The sequence below is a fragment of the Hemiscyllium ocellatum genome, chromosome 33, assembly GCF_020745735.1.
Source record: "Hemiscyllium ocellatum isolate sHemOce1 chromosome 33, sHemOce1.pat.X.cur, whole genome shotgun sequence".
NCBI classification, from domain to species: domain Eukaryota; kingdom Metazoa; phylum Chordata; class Chondrichthyes; order Orectolobiformes; family Hemiscylliidae; genus Hemiscyllium; species Hemiscyllium ocellatum.
In genome coordinates, this window is record NC_083433.1 from 28,962,628 (window position 1) to 28,984,840 (window position 22,213).

The following is a 22,213-nucleotide window of genomic DNA, read 5'->3' on the forward strand; positions in this document are numbered from 1 at the left end:
TACGACTGTCCAAGATTGTGAGTCTGCGACTATGAGAGACTGAGTGTGAGTCTGCGACTGTCCGAGACTGAGTGTGAATCTGTGACAGTCAGAGACTGAATGTGAGTGTGTCTGAAACAGTGAAAGACTGAGTGTGAGTCTGTGACAGTGAGAGACTGAAAGTGAGTGTGCGTCTGTGACAGTGAGAGACTGAGTGAGTGTGTGTCTGCGACAGTGAGAGACTGAATGTGAGTGTGTGTCTGTGACCGTGATAGACTGACTGTGTGTGTGAGTCTATGACTGTCCAAGATTGTGAGTCTGCGACTATGAGAGACTGTGTGTGAGTCTGCGATTGTTCAAGAGTAAATGTGAGTCTGCGACAGTGAGAGACTGAGTGTGAGCCTGCAACTATGAGAGACTGAGTGTGAGTCTGTGACTGTCCAAACTGAGTGTGAGTCTGTGATAGTGAGAGACTGAATGAGTGTGAGTCTGCGACAGTGAGAGATTGAGTGTGAGTCTGCGACTGTCTAGACTGAGTGTGTCTGTAACAGTGAGAGACTGAGACTGAGCGTGAGTGTGAGTTTGCAACAGTCCAAGACCGTGAATCTGCGACATTGAGAGACTGAGTGTGAGTCTGCGATTGTTCGAGACTAAGTGTGAATCTGCGACAGTGAGAGACTGAGTGTGGGCCTGTGACTGAGAGACTAAGTGTGAGTCTGCGACTGTCCAAGACTGAGTGTGTCTGTAACAGTGAAAGACTGAGTGTGAGTGTGAGTCTGCAACAGTCCAAGACTGTGAGTCTGCGACATTGAGAGACTGAGTGTGAGTCTGCGATTGTTCGAGACTATGTGTGAATCTGCGACAGCGAGAGACTGAGTGTGGGCCTGTGCCAGTAAGAGACTGAATGTGAGTCTGTGACAGTGAGAGACTGAAAGTGAGCCTGCGACTATGAGAGACTGAGTGTGAGTGTGAGTCTGCGACAGTGAGAGACTGAGTGTGGGCCTGTGACTGAGAGACTAAGTGTGAGTCTGCGAGTGTCCGTGACTGAGTGTGAGTCTGAAACAGTGACAGACTAAATGTGAGTGTGAGTCTGCGAAAGTGAGAGACTGAGTGAGTGTGAGTCTGTGACAGTGAGAGACTGATTGTGAGGCTGTGACTATGAGAGACTGAGTGTGACTCTGCGATTGTCCAAGACTGAGTGTGAGTCTGTGACATTGAGAGACTGAGTGTGACTCTGCGATTGTCCAAGACTGAGTGTGAGTCTGTGACATTGAGAGACTGAGTGTGAGTCTGAAACAGTGAAAGACTGAATGTGAGTGGGAGTCTGCGACAATGAGAGACGAGTGTGGGCCTGTGACAGAGAGACTGAGTGTGAGTCTGCGACAGTGAGAGACTGTGTATGAGTTTGTGACTGAGTGTCAGTCTGCAACAGTGAGTGACTTAGTGTGGGTCAGTGATAGTGAGAGACAGAATGTGAGTCTGTGACAGTGAGAGACTGAGTGTGAGTGTGAGGCTGCAACTGTCCAAGACTGTGAGTAAGCGACATTGAGAGACTGAGTGTGAGTCTGCGATTGTTCGAGACTAAGTGTGAATCTGTGACAGTGAGAGACTGAGTGTGTGTCTGAAACAGTGAAAGACTGAATGTAAATGTGAGTCTGTGACAGTGAGAGACTGAGTGTGAGCCTGCGACTATGAGAGACTGAGTGTGAGTCTGCGACATTGAGAGACTGAGTGTGAGTCTGCGATTGTTCGAGACTATGTGTGAATCTGCGACAGCGAGAGACTGAGTGTGGGCCTGTGCCAGTAAGAGACTGAATGTGAGTCTGTGACAGTGAGAGACTGAAAGTGAGCCTGCGACTATGAGAGACTGAGTGTGAGTGTGAGTCTGCGACAGTGAGAGACTGAGTGTGGGCCTGTGACTGAGAGACTAAGTGTGAGTCTGCGAGTGTCCGTGACTGAGTGTGAGTCTGAAACAGTGACAGACTAAATGTGAGTGTGAGTCTGCGAAAGTGAGAGACTGAGTGAGTGTGAGTCTGTGACAGTGAGAGACTGAGTGTGAGGCTGTGACTATGAGAGACTGAGTGTGACTCTGCGATTGTCCAAGACTGAGTGTGAGGCTGTGACTATGAGAGACTGAGTGTGACTCTGCGATTGTCCAAGACTGAGTGTGAGTCTTTGACATTGAGAGACTGAGTGTGAGTCTGAAACAGTGAAAGACTGAATGTGAGTGGGAGTCTGCGACAGTGAGAGACGAGTGTGGGCCTGTGACAGAGAGACTGAGTGTGAGTCTGCGACAGTGAGAGACTGTGTATGAGTTTGTGACTGAGTGTCAGTCTGCAACAGTGAGTGACTTAGTGTGGGTCAGTGATAGTGAGAGACAGAATGTGAGTCTGTGACAGTGAGAGACTGAGTGTGAGTGTGAGGCTGCAACTGTCCAAGACTGTGAGTAAGCGACATTGAGAGACTGAATGTGAGTCTGCGATTGTTCGAGACTAAGTGTGAATCTGTGACAGTGAGAGACTGAGTGTGTGTCTGAAACAGTGAAAGACTGAATGTAAATGTGAGTCTGTGACAGTGAGAGACTGAGTGTGAGCCTGCGACTATGAGAGACTGAGTGTGAGTCTGCGACATTGAGAGACTGAGTGTGAGCCTGCGTTTGTCAGAGACTGAGTATGAGTCTGCGATTGTCCGAAACTAAGTGAGAGTCTGCGACAGTGAGAGACTGAGCGTGAGTTTGTGACAGTGAAAGACTGAATGTGAGTGTGAGTCTGCGACAGTGAGAGACTGAGTGTGGGCCTGTGACTGAGAGACTGAGTGTGAGTGTGCGACTGTCTGAGACTGAGTGTGATTCTGCGACAGTGAGAGACTGAGTGTGAGTGTGAGTCTGCAACTGTCCATGACAGTGAGTCTGCGACACTGCAAGACCTAGTGTGGGTCTGTTACAATGTGAGACTGAATGTGAGTCTGTGACAGTGAGAGACTGAGTGTTAGTGTGAGGCTGCGACTGTCCAAGACTGAGAGTCTACGACATTGAGAGACTGAGTGTGAGTCTGCGACAGTGAGAGACTGTGTGTGAGTTTGTGACTGAGTGTCAGTCTGCAACAGTGAGTGACTGAGTGTGGGTCTGCGACAGTGAGAGACTGAATGTGGGTCTGTGACAGTGTGAGACTGAATGTGAGTCTGTGACAGTGTGAGACTGAATGTGAGTCTGTGACAGTGAGAGACTGAGTGTTAGTGTGAGGCTGCGACTGTCCAAGACTGAGAGTCTACGACATTGAGAGACTGAGTGTGAGTCTGCGACAGTGAGAGACTGTGTGTGAGTTTGTGACTGAGTGTCAGTCTGCAACAGTGAGTGACTGAGTGTGGGTCTGCGACGGTGAGAGACTGAATGTGGGTCTGTGACAGTGTGAGACTGAATGTGAGTCTGTGACAGTGTGAGACTGAATGTGAGTCTGTGACAGTGAGAGACTGAGTGTTAGTGTGAGGCTGCGACTGTCCAAGACTGAGAGTCTACGACATTGAGAGACTGAGTGTGAGTCTGCGACAGTGAGAGACTGTGTGTGAGTTTGTGACTGAGTGTCAGTCTGCAACAGTGAGTGACTGAGTGTGGGTCTGCGACAGTGAGAGACTGAATGTGGGTCTGTGACAGTGTGAGACTGAATGTGAGTCTGTGACAGTGTGAGACTGAATGTGAGTCTGTGACAGTGAGAGACTGAGTGTTAGTGTGAGGCTGCGACTGTCCAAGACTGAGAGTCGGACTGCGACAGTGAGAGACTGAGTGTGAGTCTGCGAATGTCCAAGACTGAGTGTGAGTCTGTGTCAGTGAGAGAGTGAATGTGAGCCTGCGACAGTGAGAGACTGAGTGTGGGCCTGTGACTGAGAGACTGAGTGTGAGTCTGCGACTGTCCAAGACTGAGAGTGAGTCTGCGACAGTGAGAGACTGTGTGTGAGTTTGTGACTGAGTGTCAGTCTGCAACAGTGAGTGACTGAGTGTGGGTCTGCGACAGTGAGAGACTGATTGAGAGTGTGAGGCTGCGACTGTCCAAGACTGTGAGTCTGCGACATTGAGAGAATGAGTGTGAGTTTGAAACGGTGAAAGAATGAATGTGAGTGTGAGTCTGCCACAGTGAGAGACTGAGTGTGAGTCTGCGATTGTCCAAGACTGAGTGTGAGTCTACGACATTGAGAAACTGAGCGTGAGTCTGAAACAGTGAGAGACTGAATGTGAGTGGGAGTCTGCGACAGTGAGAGTCTGAGTGTGAGTGTGAGTCTGTGACAGTGAGAGACGAGTGTGGGCCTGTGACTGAGAGACTGACTGTGAGTCTGCGACTGTCCGAGACTGAGTGTGAGTCTGTGACAGTGAGAGACTGAGCGTGAGTGTTAGGCTGCGACTGTCCATGACTGTGAGTCAGCGACATTGAGAGACTGAGTGTGAGTCTGCGATTGTTCGAGACTAAGTGTGAATCTGTGACAGTGAGAGACTGAGTGTGTGTCGGAAACAGTGAAAGACTGAATGTAAGTGTGAGTCTGTGACAGTGAGAGATTGAGTGTGAGCCTGCGACTATGAGAGACTGAGTGTGTGTCTGTGACTGTATGAGTGTGAGTCTGCGACAGTGAGAGACTGAGTGTGAGTGTGCAACAGTGAGAGACTGAGTGTGAGTCTGTCACTATATGAGTGTGAGCCTGCGACTGTCCAAGACTGTGAGTCTGCGACATTGAGAGAATGAGTGTGAGTTTGAAACGGTGAAAGAATGAATGTGAGTGTGAGTCTGCCACAGTGAGAGACTGAGTGTGAGTCTGCGATTGTCCAAGACTGAGTGTGAGTCTACGACATTGAGAAACTGAGCGTGAGTCTGAAACAGTGAGAGACTGAATGTGAGTGGGAGTCTGCGACAGTGAGAGTCTGAGTGTGAGTGTGAGTCTGTGACAGTGAGAGACGAGTGTGGGCCTGTGACTGAGAGACTGACTGTGAGTCTGCGACTGTCCGAGACTGAGTGTGAGTCTGTGACAGTGAGAGACTGAGCGTGAGTGTTAGGCTGCGACTGTCCATGACTGTGAGTCAGCGACATTGAGAGACTGAGTGTGAGTCTGCGATTGTTCGAGACTAAGTGTGAATCTGTGACAGTGAGAGACTGAGTGTGTGTCTGAAACAGTGAAAGACTGAATGTAAGTGTGAGTCTGTGACAGTGAGAGATTGAGTGTGAGCCTGCGACTATGAGAGACTGAGTGTGTGTCTGTGACTGTATGAGTGTGAGTCTGCGACAGTGAGAGACTGAGTGTGAGTGTGCAACAGTGAGAGACTGAGTGTGAGTCTGTCACTATATGAGTGTGAGCCTGCGACAGTGAGAGACTGAGTGTGGGTCTGCAACAGTGAGAGTCTGAATGTGAGTGTGAGTCTGTGACAATGAGAGACTGAGTGTGAGTGTGAGTCTGCGACTGTCCAAGACTGTGAGTCTGCGACAGTGCGAGACTGAGTGTGAGTCTTCGACAGTGAGGGACTGTGAGTCAGTGAGTATGAGAGACTGGTGTGAGTCAGTGACAGTGAGAGACTGAGTATGAGTGTGAGTCTGTGACAGGGAGAGACTGTGAGCCTGCGACTATGAGTGACTGAGTGTGAGTCTGCGATTGTTGGAGACTAAGTGTGAGTCTGCGACAGTGAGAGACCGAGTGTGAGCCTGCGACTATGAGAGACTGAGTATGAGTCTGCAGCAATGAGAGACCGAGTGTGAATGTGAGTCAAGGAGAGACTGAATGTGAATCTGCAACAGTGAGAGACTGTGTGTGAGTTTGTGACTGAGTGTCAGACTGCAACAGAGAGTGACTGAGTGTGGGTCTGCGACTATGAGAGACTGAGTATGAGTCTGCAATTGTCCAAAACTAAGTGTGAGAGTGACAGTGAGAGACTGTGTGTGAGTGTGAGTCTGTGACTGTGTGAGACTGAGTGTGAGTCTGTGACAGTGAGAGACTGAATGTGAGTGTGAGTCTGTGACTGTGATAGACTGAGTGTGAGTGTGAGTCTACGACTGTCCAAGACTGTGAGTCTGCGACTATGACAGACTGAGTGTGAGTCTGCGACTGTCCAAGACTGTGAGTCTGCGACAGTGCGAGACTGAGTGTGAGTCTGAGACAGTGAGAGACTGAGTGTGAGTCTGAGACAGTGAGAGACTGAATGTGAGGCTAAAACAGTGAAAGACTGAATTTGAGTATGTCTGTGACAGTGAGAGACTGAGTGAGTGTGAGTCTGCGATTGTTTGAGACTAAGTGTGAATCTGCGACAGTGAGAGACTGATTGTGAGCCTGCGACTTTGAGAGACTGAGCGTGAGTCTGTGACTGTCCAAACTGAGTGTGAGTCTGTGTTAGTGAGAGACTGAATGTGAGTGTGAATCTGTGACAGTGCGATACTGAGTGTGAGTCTGTGTTAGTGAGAGACTGAATGTGAGTATGAGTCTGTGACAGTGAGAGACTGAGTGTGAGTCTGTGACTGAACAAGGCTGAGTGTGAGTCTGTGACCGTCTCAATGTGATTCTGCAACAGTGAGAGATTGAGTGTGAGTGTGCGACAGTGAGAGACTGAGTGTGAGTCAGTGACAGTGTGAGTCTGCAACAGTGAGAAACTGAGTGTGAGCCAGCGACTGTCCAAGAGTGAGTGTGAGTCTGTGACTGTCCGGGATTGAGTGTACGTCTGCGACAGTGAGAGACTGAGTGTTTGTCTCTGACAGTTAGAGACTGAATGTGAGTCTGCGACTGAACAAGGCTGAGTGTGAGTCTGTGACTGTCTCAATGTGAGTCTGCGACAGTGAGAGACTGAGTTTGAGTCTGTGACTATCTGAGTGTGAGTCTGCAACAGTAAGAGACTGAGTGTGAGCCTGCAACAGTGATAGATTGAGTGTGAGTCTGCAACAGTGAAAGACTGAATGTGAGTGTGAGTCTGCGATTGTTCGAGACTAAGTGTGAGTCTGTGACAGTGAGAGACTGAGTGTGAGCCTGCAACTATGTGAGACTGAGTGTAAGTCTGCAACTATCCAAGGGTGAGTGTGAGTCTGTGATAGTGAGAGACTGAATCTGGATGAGTCTGTGATAGTGAGAGACTGAGTGTGTCTACAACAGTGAAAGACAATGTGAGTGTGAGTCTGCGATTGTTCGAGACTAAGTGTGAGTCTGCAACAGTGAGAGTCTGAGTGTGAGTCTTTGATTGTCCAAAACTAAGTGTGAGTCTGCAACAGTGAGAGACTGAATGTGAGTGTGAGTCTGTGACAGTGAGAGACTGAGTGTGTGTCTGTGACTGTCTCAATGTGAGTCTGCGACAGTGAGAAACTGAGTGTGAGTCTGTCACTGTCTGAGTGTGAGTCTGCAACAGTGAGAGATTGAGTGTGAGTGTGCGACAGTGAGAGACTGAGTGTGAGTCAGTGGCAGTGTGAGTCTGCAACAGTGAGAGACTGATTGTGAGTCTGTAACTATCTGAGTGTGAGTCTGCAACAATAAGAGACTGAGTGTGAGCTGTGTCAGTGAGAGACTGAGTGTGAGTCTGCAACAGTGAGAGACTGAGTGTGAGTCTGCGACTGTCTCAGACTGAGTGTGAGACTGCAACTGTTCGAGACTGAGTGTGAGACTCCAACAGTGAGAGGCTGAGTGTGAGTCTGCGACTGTCAAAGGCTGCGTGTGAGTCTGTGACTGTCTGAGTGTGTGTCTGCGACAGTGAGAGACTGTGAGTGTGCGACACTGAGAGACTGAGTGCGAGTGTGCGACATTGAAAGACTGAGTGTGATTCTATGGCTGAGTGTGAGTGTGCAACAGTGAGAGACTGAGTGTGAGTCTGCAACAGTGAGAGACTGAGTGTGAGCCTGTGACTGTCCAAGACTGACTGTGAGTCTGCGAGTGTACGAGATTGAGCGTGAGTCTGCGACTGTCCAAGACTGAGTGTGAGTCTGTCAGTGAGAGACTGAGTGTGAGTCTGCGACTGTCAAAGGCTGCGTGTGAGTCTGTGACTGTCTGAGTGTGAGTCTGCAACAGTGATGGACTGAGTGTGAGTGTGCGACAGTGAGAGACTGAGTGCGAGTCTGTGACTGTCTGAGTGTGAGTCTGCGACAGTGAGAGACTGAGTGTGAGTGTGCGACATTGAGAAACTGAGTGTACAAGAATGAGTGTGAATTTGTGACAGTGCGAGACTGAGTGTGAGTCTGTGTTAGTGAGAGACTGAATGTGAGTGTGAGCCTGTGACTATGAGAGACTGGGTGTGTGTCTGTGACTGTATGAGTGTGAGTCTGCGACAGTGAGAGACTGAGTGTGAGTGTGCGACAGTGAGAGACTGAGTGTGAGTCTGTCACTTTATGAGTGTGAGCCTATGACAGTGAGAGACTGAGTGTGAGGCTGTGACTGTCTGTGTGTGAGTCTGCAACAGTGAGCGCATGAGTGTCAGTTTTTGACTGTCCAAGACTGAGTGTGAGTCTGTGTCAGTGTGAGACTGCGATTGTCCAAGACTGAGTGTCACTCTATGATTGTCTGAGACTGAGTGTGAGTCTGCGACAGTGAGAGAGTGAGTGTGAGTCTGCAACAGTGAGAGACTGAGTGTGAGTCTGCAACAGTGAGAGACTGAGTGTGAGTCTGTGTCAGTGTGAGACTGAGTGTGAGTCTGCAACTGTCCGAGAATGAGTGTGAGTCTCTCAGTGAGAGACTGAGTGTGATCCTGTGACAGTGCGAGACTGAGTGTGAGTCTGTGTTAGTGAGAGACTGAATGTGAGTGTGAGTCTGTGACAGTGAGAGACTGAGTGTGAGCCTGTGACTATGAGAGACTGAGTGTGAGTCTGTCACTGTATGAGTGTGAGCCTGCGACAGTGAGAGACTGAGTGTGAGGCTGTGACTGTCTGCGTGTGAGTCTGCAACAGTTAGCGCCTGAGTGTCAGTCTTTGACTGTCCAAGACTGAGTGTAAGTCTGTGACTGTCTGAGACTGAATGTGAGTCTATGAAAGTGAGAGACTGTGAGTGTAAGTCTGTGTCAGTGAGAGACTGAGTGTGAGCCTGTGACAGTGCGAGACTGAGTGTGAGTCTGTGTTAGTGAGAGACTGAATGTGAGTGTGAGTCTGCAACAGTGAGAGACTGAGTGTGAGTCCTTGTCAGTGTAAAACTGAGTGTGAGCCTGTGACAGTGAGAGATTGAGTGTAAGTCTGTGACTGTCCGAGACTGAATGTGAGTCTATGACAGTGAGAGACTGTGAGTGTAAGTCTGTGTCAGTGAGAGACTGAGTGTGAGCCTGTGACTGAGAGACTGAGTGTGAGTCTGCAACTGTATGAGACTGAGTGTGTGTCTCTGTGAGAGACTGAGTGTGACCCCGTGACAGTGCGAGACTGAGTGTGAGTCTCCCAGTGAGAGACCGAGTGTGATCCTGTGACAGTGCGAGACTGAGTGTGAGTCTGTTAGTGAGAGACTGAATGTGAGTGTGAGTCTGTGACAGTGAGAGACTGAGTGTGAGCCTGTGACTATGAGAGACTGAGTGTGTGTCTGTGACTGTATGAGTGTGAGTCTGCAACAGTGAGAGACTGAGTGTGAATGTGGGACAGTGAGAGACTGAGTGCGAGTCTGTGACTGTCTGAGTGTGAGTCTGCGACAGTGAGAGACTGAGTGTGAGTGTGCGACATTGAGAGACTGAGTGTGATTCTATGGCTGTCTGAGTGTGAGTGTGCAACAGTGAGAAACTGTGTGTGAGTCTGCAACAGTGAGAGACTGATTGTGAGCCTGTGACTGTCCAAGACTGAATGTGAGTCTGCGAGTGTACGAGACTGAGTGTGAATCTGCGACAGTGAGAGACTGAGTGTGAGTCTGCGACAGTGAGAGACTGAATGTGAGTCTGCAACAGTGAGAGACTGAGTGTGAGTCTGTGTCAGTGTGAGACTGAGTGTGAGCCTGTGACAGTGAGAGATTGAGTGAGTCTGTGACTGAGAGACTGAGTGTGAGTCTATGATAGTGAGAGACTGTGAGTGTAAGTCTGTGTCAGTGAGAGACTGAGTGTGAGCCTGTGACTGAGAGACTGAGTGTGAGTCTGCAACTGTCCGAGACTGAGTGTGAGTCTCTCAGTGAGAGACTGAGTGTGATCCTGAGACAGTGCGAGACTGAGTGTGAGTCTGTGTTAGTGAGAGACTGAATGTGAGTGTGAGTCTGTGACAGTGCGAGACTGAGTGTGAGTCTGTGTTAGTGAGAGACTGAATGTGTGAGTCTGTGACAGTGAGAGACTGAGTGTTTGTCTCTGACAGTTAGAGACTGAATGAGTGTCTGTGACTGTATGAGTGTGAGTCTGCGTCAGTGAGAGACTGTGAGTGTAAGTCTGTGTCAGTGAGAGCCTGAGTGTGAGCCTGTGACTGAGAGACTGAGTGTGAGTCTCTCAGTGAGAGACTGAGAGTGATCCTGTGACAGTGTGAGACTGAGTGAGAGTCTGTGTTAGTGAGAGACTGAATGTGAGTGTGAGTCTGTGACAGTGAGAGACTGAGTGTGAGCCTGTGACTATGAGAGACTGAGTGTGTGTCTGTGACTGTATGAGTGTGAGTCTGCAACAGTGAGAGACTGAGTGTGAGTGTGCGACAGTGAGAGACTGAGTGTGAGTCTGTCACTGTATGAGTGTGAGCCTGTGACAGTGAGAAACTAAGTGTGAGCCTGCGATTGTCCAAGACTGAGTGTCACTCTACGACTGTCCGAGACTGAGTGTGAGTCTGCGACAGTGAGAGACTGAGTGTGAGTGTAAGTCTGTGACAATGAGAGTCTGAGTGTGAGCCTGTGACTATGAGTGTGTCTGTGACTGTCTCAATGTGAGTCCGCGACAGTGAGAGACTGAGTGTGAGTATGCAACACTGAGAAACTGAGTGTGAGTCTGTGACTGTCTGAGTGTGAGTCTGCAGCAGTGAGAGACTGTGAGTCTGCGACAGTGAGAGACTGATTGTGAGTCCGTGACTGAGTGTGAACTATCTGAGTGTGAGTCTGCAACAGTGAGAGACTGAGTGTGAGTCTGCGACTGTCTCCGACTGAGTGTGAGACTGCAACTGTTCGAGACAGAGTGTGAGAATGCAACAGTCCGAGACTGAGTGTGAGACTCCAACAGTGAGAGACTGAGTGTGAGTCTGCGACTGTCAAAGGCTGCGTGTGAGTCTGTGACTGTCTGAGTGTGAGTGTGCGACAGTGAGAGACAGAGTGTGATTCTATGGCTGTCTGAGTGTGAGTCTGCAACAGTGAGAGACTGAGTGTGAGCCTGTGACTGTCCAAGACTGAGTGTGAGTCTGCGAGTGTACGAGATTGAGTGTGAGTCTGTGACTGTCCAAGACTGAGTGTGAGTCTGTCAGTGAGAGACTGAGTGTGAGTCTGTGACTGTCAAAGGCTGCGTGTGAGTCTGTGACTGTATGAGTGTGAGTCTGCAACAGTGAAGGACTGAGTGTGAGTGTGCGACAGTGAGAGACTGAGTGCGAGTCTGTGACTGTCTGAGTGTGAGTGTGCGACAGTGAGAGACTGAGTGTGAGTCTGTCACTGTATGAGTGTGAGGCTGTCAGTGAGAGACTGAGTGTGAGTCTGCGACTGTCAAAGGCTGCGTGTGAGTCTGTGACTGCGTGTGAGTCTGCAACAGTTAGCGCCTGAGTGTCAGTCTTTGACTGTCCAAGACAATGAGTGTCTGAGTGTGAGCCTGTGACTATGAGTGTGTCTGTGACTGTCTCAATGTGAGTCCGCGACAGTGAGACACTGAGTGTGAGTGTGCAACACTGAGAAACTGAGTGTGAGTCTGTGACTGTGAGAGACTGAGTGTGTGTCCGTGACTGAGTGTGAGTCTGTGACTGTCTGAGTGTGAGTCTGCAACAGTGAAAGACTGAGTGTGAGTCTGCGACTGTCTCAGACAGAATGTGAGACTGCAACTGTTCGAGACAGAGTGTGAGACTGCAACTGTCCGAGACTGAGTGTGAGACTCAAACAGTGAGAGACTGAGTGTGAGTCTGCGACTGTCAAAGGTTGCATGTGAGTCTGTGACTGTCTGAGTGTGAGTCTGCGACAGTGAGAGTCTGAGTGTGAGTGTGCGACAGTGAGAGACTGAATGCGAGTCTGTGACTGTCTGAGTGTGAGTCTGCGACAGTGAGAGACTGAGTGTGAGTCCACGATAGTGAGAGACTGAGTGTGAGTCTGCAACAGTAAGAGACTGAGTGTGAGCCTGCGACTGTCCAAGACTGAATGTGAGTCTGCAACAGTGAGGGACTAAGTGTGAGCCTTTGTCAGTGAGAGACTGAGTGTGAGTCTGCGACAGTGAGAGACTGAGTTATAGGTCTGTGACTGTCCGAGACTGAGTGTGAGTCTGCGATTGAGAGACTGAGTGTGAGTCTGTGGCAGTGAGAGACTGAATGTGAGTGTAAGTCTGTGACAGTGAGAGACTGAGTGTGAGCCTGTGACTATGAGAGACTGAGTGTGAGTCTGTCACTGTATGAGTGTGAGCCTGCGACAGTGAGAGACTGAGTGTGAGGCTGTGACTGTCTGCGTGTGAGTCTGCAACAGTTAGCGCCTGAGTGTCAGTCTTTGACTGTCCACGACTGAGTGTGAGTCTGTGACTGAGAGACTGAGTGTAAGTCTGCAACTGTCCGAGAATGAGTGTGAGTCTCTCAGTGAGAGACTGAGTGTGATCCTGTGACAGTGCGAGACTGAGTGTGAGTCTGTGTTAGTGAGAGACTGAATGTGAGTGTGAGTCTGTGACTGTCTGAGACTGAATGTGAGTCTATGAAAGTGAGAGACTGTGAGTGTAAGTCTGTGTCAGTGAGAGACTGAGTGTGAGCCTGTGACAGTGCGAGACTGAGTGTGAGTCTGTGTTAGTGAGAGACTGAATGTGAGTGTGAGTCTGCAACAGTGAGAGACTGATTGTGAGTCTGTAACTATCTGAGTGTGAGTCTGCAACAATAAGAGACTGAGTGTGAGCTGTGTCAGTGAGAGACTGAGTGTGAGTCTGCAACAGTGAGAGACTGAGTGTGAGTCTGCGACTGTCTCAGACTGAGTGTGAGACTGCAACTGTTCGAGACTGAGTGTGAGACTCCAACAGTGAGAGGCTGAGTGTGAGTCTGCGACTGTCAAAGGCTGCGTGTGAGTCTGTGACTGTCTGAGTGTGTGTCTGCGACAGTGAGAGACTGTGAGTGTGCGACACTGAGAGACTGAGTGCGAGTGTGCGACATTGAAAGACTGAGTGTGATTCTATGGCTGAGTGTGAGTGTGCAACAGTGAGAGACTGAGTGTGAGTCTGCAACAGTGAGAGACTGAGTGTGAGCCTGTGACTGTCCAAGACTGACTGTGAGTCTGCGAGTGTACGAGATTGAGCGTGAGTCTGCGACTGTCCAAGACTGAGTGTGAGTCTGTCAGTGAGAGACTGAGTGTGAGTCTGCGACTGTCAAAGGCTGCGTGTGAGTCTGTGACTGTCTGAGTGTGAGTCTGCAACAGTGAGGGACTGAGTGTGAGTGTGCGACAGTGAGAGACTGAGTGCGAGTCTGTGACTGTCTGAGTGTGAGTCTGCGACAGTGAGAGACTGAGTGTGATTCTATGACTGTCTGAGTGTGAGTGCGCAACAGTGAGAGATTGAATGTGAGTTTGTGACTGAGTGTGAGTCTGCAACAGTGAGAGACTGAGTGTGAGTCTGCGACAGTGAGAGACTGAGTTATAGGTCTGTGACTGTCCGAGACTGAGTGTGAGTCTGCGATTGAGAGACTGAGTGTGAGTCTGTGGCAGTGAGAGACTGAATGTGAGTGTAAGTCTGTGACAGTGAGAGTCTGAGTGTGAGCCTGTGACTATGAGTATGTGTCTGTGACTGTGTCAATACGAGTCTGCGACAGTAAGAGACTCAGTGTGAGTGTGTAACAGTCAGAAACTGAGTGTGAGTCTGTGACTGTCTGAGTGTGAGTCTGCGACAGTGAGAGACTGAGTATGGGCCTGTGACTGAGAGACTGAGTGTGAATCTGCGACTGTCCGAGACTGAGTGTGAATCTGCGACAGTGAGGGACTGAGTGTGAGTCTGTGACTGTCTGAGTGTGAGTCTGCGACAGTGAGAGACTGAGTGTGATTCTATGACTGTCTGAGTGTGAGTGCGCAACAGTGAGAGATTGAATGTGAGTTTGTGACTGAGTGTGAGTCTGCAACAGTGAGAGACTGAGTGTGAGCCTGCGACTGTCCGAGACTGTGAGTCTGCGACAGTGAGAGACTGAGTGCGAGTCTATAACTGTCTGAGTGTGAGTCTGCAACAGTGAGAGACTGAGTGTGAGTCTGCGACAGTGAGAGACTGAGTGTGATTCTATGACTGTCTGAGTGTGAGTCTGCAACAGTGAGAGACTGAGTGTGAGTCTGCGACAGTGAGAGACTGAGTGTGATTCTATGACTGTCTGATTGTGAGTGTGCAACAGTGAGAGACTGAGTGTGATTCTATGACTATCTGAGTGTGAGTGTGCAACAGTGAGAGACTGAGTGTGATTCTATGACTGAGTGTGAATATGCAACAGTGAGAGACTGAGTGTGAGCCTGTGACTATGAGAGACTGAGTGTGAGTCTGTGACTGTCTGAATGTGAGTCTGCGACAGTGGGAGACTGAGTGTAAGTTTGTGACTGAGTGTGACTCTGCAACATTGAGAGACTGAGTGTGAGCCAGCGACTGTCCAAGAGTGAGTGTGAGTCTGTGACTGTCCGAGATTGAGTGTAAGTCTGTGACAGTGAGAGACTGAGTGTGTGTCTCCGACAGTGAGAGACTGAGTGTGAGTCTGCGACTGTCCAAGGCTGAGTGTGAGTCTGTGACTGTCTCATTGTGAGTCTGCAATAGTGAGGGACTGAGCTTGAGTGTGAGACAGTGAGAGACTGTGAGTTTGTAACTGAGTGTGAGTCTGCAACAGTGAGTGATTGAGTGTGTGTGCGACAGTTAGAGACTGAGTGTGAGTCTGTGACTGAGTGTGAGTCTGCAACAGTGAGAGACTGAGTGTGAGTCTGTGACTGTCTGAGTGTGATCTGCAACAGTAAGAGACTGAATGTGAGCCTGCGACTGTCCAAGACTGAGTGTGAGTCTGCGGGTGTCCGAGACTGCGTGTGAATCTGTGACAGTGAGAGACTGAGTGTGAGCCTGTGACTATGAGAGACTGAGTGTGAGTCTGTGACTGTTTGAATGTGAGTCTGCGACAGTGGGAGACTGAGTGTGAGTTTGTGACTGAGTGTGCATCTGCAACAGTGAGAGACTGAGTGTGAGTCTGCGACTGTCCGAGATTGAGTGTAAATCTGTGACAGTGAGAGACTATGAGTTTGTGACTGTCTGAATGTGAGTCTGAGACAGTGAGAGACAGAGTGTGAGTTTTTGACTGTCTGAGTGTGAGTCTGTGACAGTGCAAGACTGAGTGTGAGTCTGTGACTGAGTGTGAGTCTGCGACTGTCTCAGACTGAGTGTGAGACTGCACCTGTCCAAGACTGAGTGTGAATCTCTGACGGTGAGAGACTGGGTGTGAGTCTGTGACTGTCCAAGAACCACTGGCAATTTGTGTTTCTATTGAATCTCTGTTCTTCAGCTATTTTTCTGTTCTTCCTTTTGACCTTTCTCGTCATCTTTTCCAGTCTCTCCATGTTTTAGTACCCTTCTGATTCTCATTCCTTAGTTAATATCTAATTTACACCATCCTTAGTGACCTCGTCAGTATTAAGAGTTTGATATAACCTCAATTCTTTTTATAATTTAATCTCCTCATAGCAGGATTATGAGGAGATTAATCCAAGTGGCTGAAGGCCATTTATAAATGTGGGCTGGTCTCTCTTGTCTCCTTTGAATGTGTGTTGGGAGGATAATTGGCAGTTCAGGTGAGCTTTGAGTGCTGAAGGGCGTACGGGGAATAATGGTGAAGGTTGAGGGTTGAAAGGTGGAACATGTCAACATCATATACGATTGGCAAGGGACAACGTCACTGTAGCATTTGAGGTACTCAACCTGTCCAGTAGAAATTTCATCAGAGTTCATCAAAATTCAGAGGATGTACCTTTGTATTCTCTCGTGCTGCTATTAATGAGCTGATATTTTTGGAATTTTGAAAAACAGTCAATTAGCGGTCACTCAAACGGCTGTCACCCAAGATTAGGACTCATGAGATTGGCAGTAATATATTAGCTTGGCATGAGGACTAGTTAATGGATAAAACAGAGAGGAGGAATTAAAGGCTCCTTCCTGGGTTGGCAGCCTGTGACCATGAGCTACCAGGAGCAGTGTTAGGCTTTCAGGTACTGAGAATCTCGATCAATGACATAACCGAAAGGATAGTGCGGAATGTGTCCGAGTATGCTGCTGACAGGGAGGAAATTAATCAAAAAGGAGGATTGGAAGATGCAACAAAAAGTCTTATACAGATTAAAGAAATGGATAAGAACAGATGGTACACAATGAGGTGTGAAGTGATTCACTTTGGTAGAAAAATAAAAGGCAGAATACTTTTTACACCATGAGGAACAGAAACCTGTTCACTTTCAGAGGGATCTCGATGTGCGTGTACGTGAATCATTGAACATGGGGTGTTGGGGGATGGAATCTTCAACGCTTAATATTTCTGTTCTCTTAGCTGCCACCCTTTCTCTCCAAATGCCAGCTGTATTTCTCTCACAAACCTCCTTGTTCCATAGCTTCACTCTTTGCTTTCGCCTAACATACAGAGCCCAAACCCACCCACCCCCTCTTCCATTTGCAACAATGTGTTCTCCAGCTCTGTGGAAGTGCTTATCACTGGACTCTCCTGGTCACTGACATATCTGCAGGTCATCTTCTGCAACAGCCTTGCGCTATAGACTGAACAGGGTAGAATGTACGTTTAATGGCGTTTCATTTTCCTGACTTATATTTTGGTTTTTGATACTTATTTGCATATTTAGCCTAACTTTTGTCAAAATTTGTAGGAGCAGGAGGAGGCCATTCAAGGCCAACTCAGGCCAGACAATAAGTATAATCCACAGTGAGAGCCACATCCCATGAGCAGTTAAACAGGAGGAAGTGGGCTAATCTCCTACTGCCCATGTTCGGCATTTTCTCCTCTCATTCCACAGCATCCTCACTCAAATGTTTTGATCATGCTGCCTGGGCCTTAAACTCCCCCAACCCAACATAGAATCATCCCAGTACAGAAAGGCCCTTCAGCCCATTGAGTCTGCACAAGCAATAACTATGACTAAGTGTGCACTAATCCCAATTTCCTACAGCTTGTCCCATATCATTGAATGTTCATACAATCCCTACAGTGTGGAATCAGGCCATTTGGCCCATTGAGTCCACATCATCTCTTCGAAGAGCATCCCACCTAGACTCATCCCATCCAATCCCTGTAACCCTGTATTTAGCCAGACACAATGGGGCAATTTAGCTAGACCAATCCATCTTTGGACTCTGGAAGGAAACCAGAGCAGCCAGAGGAAACCCACACACACGGGGAGAATGTGTAAACTCCACACAGACAGTCCGAGGCTGGAATCGAACCCTGGCACTGTGAGGCAGTAGTGCTATCCACTGAGCCACTGTGCCACCCCAGACCCAGACCTTCCAGTCACTGGCTTTTCACTGTTTCCAGTTTTGCAATGATTGGAACACACTGCAATGTTTCCTTTTCAGAACCAAAGTGGAAGGAGTGAGAAAAAAGATCAAATGAATGAAATAAGATAAAGGAGGAGAATAGGAGAAGGAATGGAGCAGAAAGAGATAGAAGGTGAAAGAAATCTGTGTGGAGAGGGGGAGGATGAGAGTATGAAAGAGGAGGAGAATGTGAAGAGAGAGGGAGAGATGGAGAAGAACAGAGAGTGAGGGGTGATGGAAAGATGAACTGAGAGTAATGAGAGAGGGAGAGAGGGAGGAGTGTGAACAGACAGGGGAGAGAGTGATAGTGTGAGGAGAGAGAGAAATAAACAGAGAGTGAGAAGAGGGAGAGAGTGAGGAAAAGAACAAGGAGAGGGTGAGTGTGTGAGAACAGAGGAGAAAGAGGACAGAGGAGAGAGAGAAATGAACAGAGCATAAGGAGAGGGAGCAGCAGATATTTGAGCCTCTGACAGGCTCCTTGTATAAACCAATTAAAATGTATTCTCTGACACTGTCAATCTGAGACTTCAAACTGCTGACTAATCTGGGGTTTGTCTGCAATGTTGTGAATGGTGTTTGGAAAATCTGGAAAGGAAGTGGAGTTGACGTGTCCTTGTTTCCATTTTTTGAGGTAATTGTAGGGAAGGACACAGGCGGAGCAGGTAAACGCAGCAGTGTGGTTTTGTAAAGCAGTGAGTGTGTGGAATCTAGGGCACAGCCATCGTCCTGTATCTTCCAGTAACTCCCGCGCTCTACGCTACCTCTTTATTTATCTGTTCTGACTGAGCTTTCTTACAATTGATTTATCTTCTGTTGGAACTCGTCATTTTTGCTGTTGTCTCTTTGGCAGAATGTTTCAGAGATATGTTTCTAGATTTCCTCCTTTTAGTAAAGCAGACTTTAAAACCAGTCTATTTCTGGTACTCTCCAATTCTTTTGCAAACAAGACACTCTTGCTTTAAAAATAATAGTCATAATTTGATCTGCTAAAGTGCCGGTGTAATTGAGTCTGTACTAATTGTAACAGGCACAGAATCCCATTAATCACCTCCCTGTTACCAGGGAAACCTGTGGAAATATCTATGGGTGCTTCTTGTGGTAGTGCATAGTGAAAGAGAGAGATGGAAAAGGAAAAGAAATGGGAGAGTGTGACATTGGCCAGGGAGGACAGGGAGAGAGGGACAGTGTGACAGTGTAGAGGGAGAAGAGGGAGAGAGGAAGAACGTGACAGGGCTGAGGGAGGAGAGGAAGTGTGTAATTGGACTCAGGGAGGACAGAGAGAGTGTGATTGTGCCCAGGTAGGAGAGAGTAGTGGTTTTCAGAATTCATTTGGGATACAAATGCATGAATGCATCAGATTTTAACCCCTGTTGCCTGGGTATCTGTCACATTTTGGTGGATGTGATAAGAATGGTGTGTGTGGTGTGACGGGTATGCTATATAGTTGGGGTAGAGAGATATAGTTCGTTCAATGGCTATAGTGGATGTGGTATGTTGTGTGTGTGTATCTGCGTAGGTGATTACTATGATTAAGGCAAGATGGAATTAAAATTAAATAGTGATACTTCTTTTGTCTTTCCAGATCCTTGTGCTTGCACTAGTTCATGGCTAATCCATGGGATTAGGGATTTGAGAAGTTCCTGGAACGTTTTTCAGAAAACTTCCATCCAGTCTTCTTCCCAAAGACTCATGATCATCACAGCAATGGGTTCAGTACGGGCCAACCAGTACAACATGGTGTCATCCGACAAAGATGGCGACAAACTCAGCATCTCATCAGCTGCCAACGAGCAGGATAATGGCAAGATCCAAACGCATCGTAAATGCCGCAACCGTTTTGTAAAGAAGAATGGTCAGTGTAACATCTACTTCAGCAACATGAGTGGCAAGTCAGAGAGGTACATGGCTGATATCTTTACAACCTGTGTGGACACTCGGTGGAGGTACATGCTCATGATCTTCTCCACTGCCTTCCTGATTTCCTGGTTGGCCTTTGGTTTTGCATTCTGGTTCATTGCCATGATGCACGGAGACCTAGACAAGTCAAAGCATGAGGAAAACTTCAGACCATGCATCATGCAAGTTAATGGCTTTGTAGCAGCCTTTCTGTTTTCCATTGAGACACAGACTACCATTGGCTATGGCTTCCGTTGTGTCACTGAAGAATGCCCAGCTGCTGTTTTCATGGTTGTATTCCAATCCATCATTGGCTGCATTATTGACTCTTTTATGATTGGCACCATCATGGCAAAGATGGCACGGCCAAAGAAAAGGGCCCAAACTCTACTGTTCAGCCATAATGCTGTAATATCGATAAGAGATGGCAAATTATGTCTGATGTGGCGAGTGGGTAATCTCCGAAAAAGTCATATTGTGGAAGCTCATGTCAGGGCCCAGCTGATTAAACCTCATGTCACTACAGAAGGGGAGTATCTCCCTCTCGAACAAAAAGATCTTAACGTTGGTTATGATGTTGGATTTGATCGCATCTTTCTTGTGTCCCCGATAATTATAGTCCATGAAATTGATGAGGAGAGCCCTCTTTATGGGATTAGTAAGCAAGATTTGGAGACTGAAGATTTTGAAATTGTTGTCATCTTGGAGGGGATGGTGGAAGCCACAGCGATGACAACACAAGCACGAAGTTCTTACTTGGCTAATGAGATCCTTTGGAGCCATCGATTTGAGCCTGTGCTCTTTGAGGAAAAGAACCACTACAAAGTGGATTACTCACGGTTCCATAAGACTTACGAAGTGCCCACAACCCCTAGGTGCAGTGCCAAAGATCTGGTGAACAATTCCTTTTCGATGGTGCCAGGCAACAATTCCTTTTGTTATGAGAATGAGCTAGCACTGCTGAGTCGGGAAGAGGAGGATGAGGAACAGGCAAACCGCATCCTGGATGTGGACAACCAGTTCGAATTTGACCGGCTACAATCTACCATCCCATTGGACAGTCTCGCTTACCAAAGAGAGTCGGAAATTTAATCTCAAAGGTGCCATTACTGAGTTTAAAAAAGTCTTCGATGCTCTGCAGGATTTGAAATAAAATACAGGTCACTCATTGAACACTGTGACCTGCAGACACTGCCAATGCATCAAGGAGTTCGCTTCACAATCAATAATTCGAATGCAGGAAAAACGACAGGAAGGATTTGAGCTCAAGCTGTTCTTCGCTCTCCTGTCTGTTTGAATTCATTGTAATGAAAGACTCACAATATGAGGCAAGCATGCTCACTTTAAAAACACTGCAGAGAAGTTCTGTACATTCATTCCTGTTGACTATCACAGATAAAGTTTTAAAAGTCAGCCTCCAGTCAACTTTTCTGCAGTAAATAGATTGTTTGGATGAGATTAAAAACTTGCTTTCATCAAAAAACATTTACAAAATGTTTGAAGGGTTCTTTTTCTCATCCTGCTTTGTAAATAATGTAGCCAAATGATATAGTCTTGGATGTTCATATTTAATCCGGGGAATTAATCTTTCCGAAACTAAAGCTGCTTAAAACCAATGGGAGTTGGTGCATTTATTCTCTGTGGAGGAACCACTAACATGAGCCATTGTTCTGATGTCTGGTGGAAGTGTCCAGCCCATCAACAACTCCTGCTTAAAGGATGCTCACACCTATTTCTTCAGCATTTCTAAAGCAATGGTATAGAAGTTCTGTTTAACATGTACTTCAGCTTGGGGGAATTCTGAAATTCTTTATCCGGTTCATGTTGTAGAATTAAATGTGGCTGAATCTGACTAGATTAAAGTATCAGTTACTGCTTCCTCAAAAGTCATCTTCCCCAAATCATAAAGCCATCCCAGAAACATTGTCGATTCGTTCCAAGTGCACATTTCAAACAACATTTAAGATCTCAATTTCTCTCCCATTTCCAACTGTTTCTAATGATATAGTTCTCATGATATATTTATATTTAATGACAAATATCCCTTCATAAACTACTAACAAACAGAAAGTTTGTTCAACATCTGCCAACTGTCAAAAACAGAAAGTTTTTTCACCCATACAGCAAAGTAATAACACAATGGAGGCCGTGATTCTATGGGCACGTCAGTAGCTTGATCTATCTGTGGAACACCTCTCCCAGTTTTGGCACAAATCCCTAGATTGAGCAAATTGCAGGGACAGTAAAGTAATACAAACAACTGTATTAGTCCTCATGGTGAGATCATGTGAGGAAGGGAGACTTTCCATTTGGGTTTTGCATCGTTACCCAATAGGCTACACTAGATTTAAATTTCAGAATTCAAATTTCACCATCTACTGTTATTAGATTGAATCCCTGTCACAGAATATTAGCCTGGGGCTGTGGAATATTAGTCCAGTGACATTGCCATCATCTCCATGTTCAAGTGCTATGCTGACCTTCCAAACCATCTATCATTGCATCTGCAACAGATGTATAGAATACCTAGACATGGCAGGAATAGGAATGGAGTAGCACAGTGGCTCAGTGGTTAGCACTGCTGCCTCACAGTGCCAGGGACCCGGGTTTGATTCCCAGCTTGGGTTACTGTCAGTGTGGAGTTTGCATATTCTCCCCATGTCTGTGTGGGTTTCCTTCGGGTGCTCCGGTTTCCTCCAACAGTCCAAAGATGTGCAGGTTAGGTGAATTGGCTATGCTAAATTACACCATAGTGTTAGGTACATTAGTCAGGGT

The 22,213-nt window shown here is 47.5% G+C and overlaps 1 protein-coding gene across 1 annotated transcript; it reads left to right on the top strand.

Moving 5' to 3' along the window:
• The first annotated feature begins 19,243 nt into the window (after positions 1-19,243).
• On the top strand, positions 19,244-20,530 carry LOC132831515 (ATP-sensitive inward rectifier potassium channel 12-like). Its single transcript, XM_060849709.1, has one exon. The coding sequence runs from the start codon at positions 19,247-19,249 to the stop codon at positions 20,528-20,530; it is 1,284 nt and encodes a 427-aa protein (XP_060705692.1). The 5' UTR covers positions 19,244-19,246.
• The last annotated feature ends 1,683 nt before the right edge of the window (positions 20,531-22,213 follow it).

Bases quoted from the DNA above. Each gene is read 5' to 3' on its own strand.
- LOC132831515 (XM_060849709.1), top strand. From the start codon at position 19,247: ATGGGTTCAGTACGGGCCAACCAGTACAACATGGTGTCATCCGACAAA.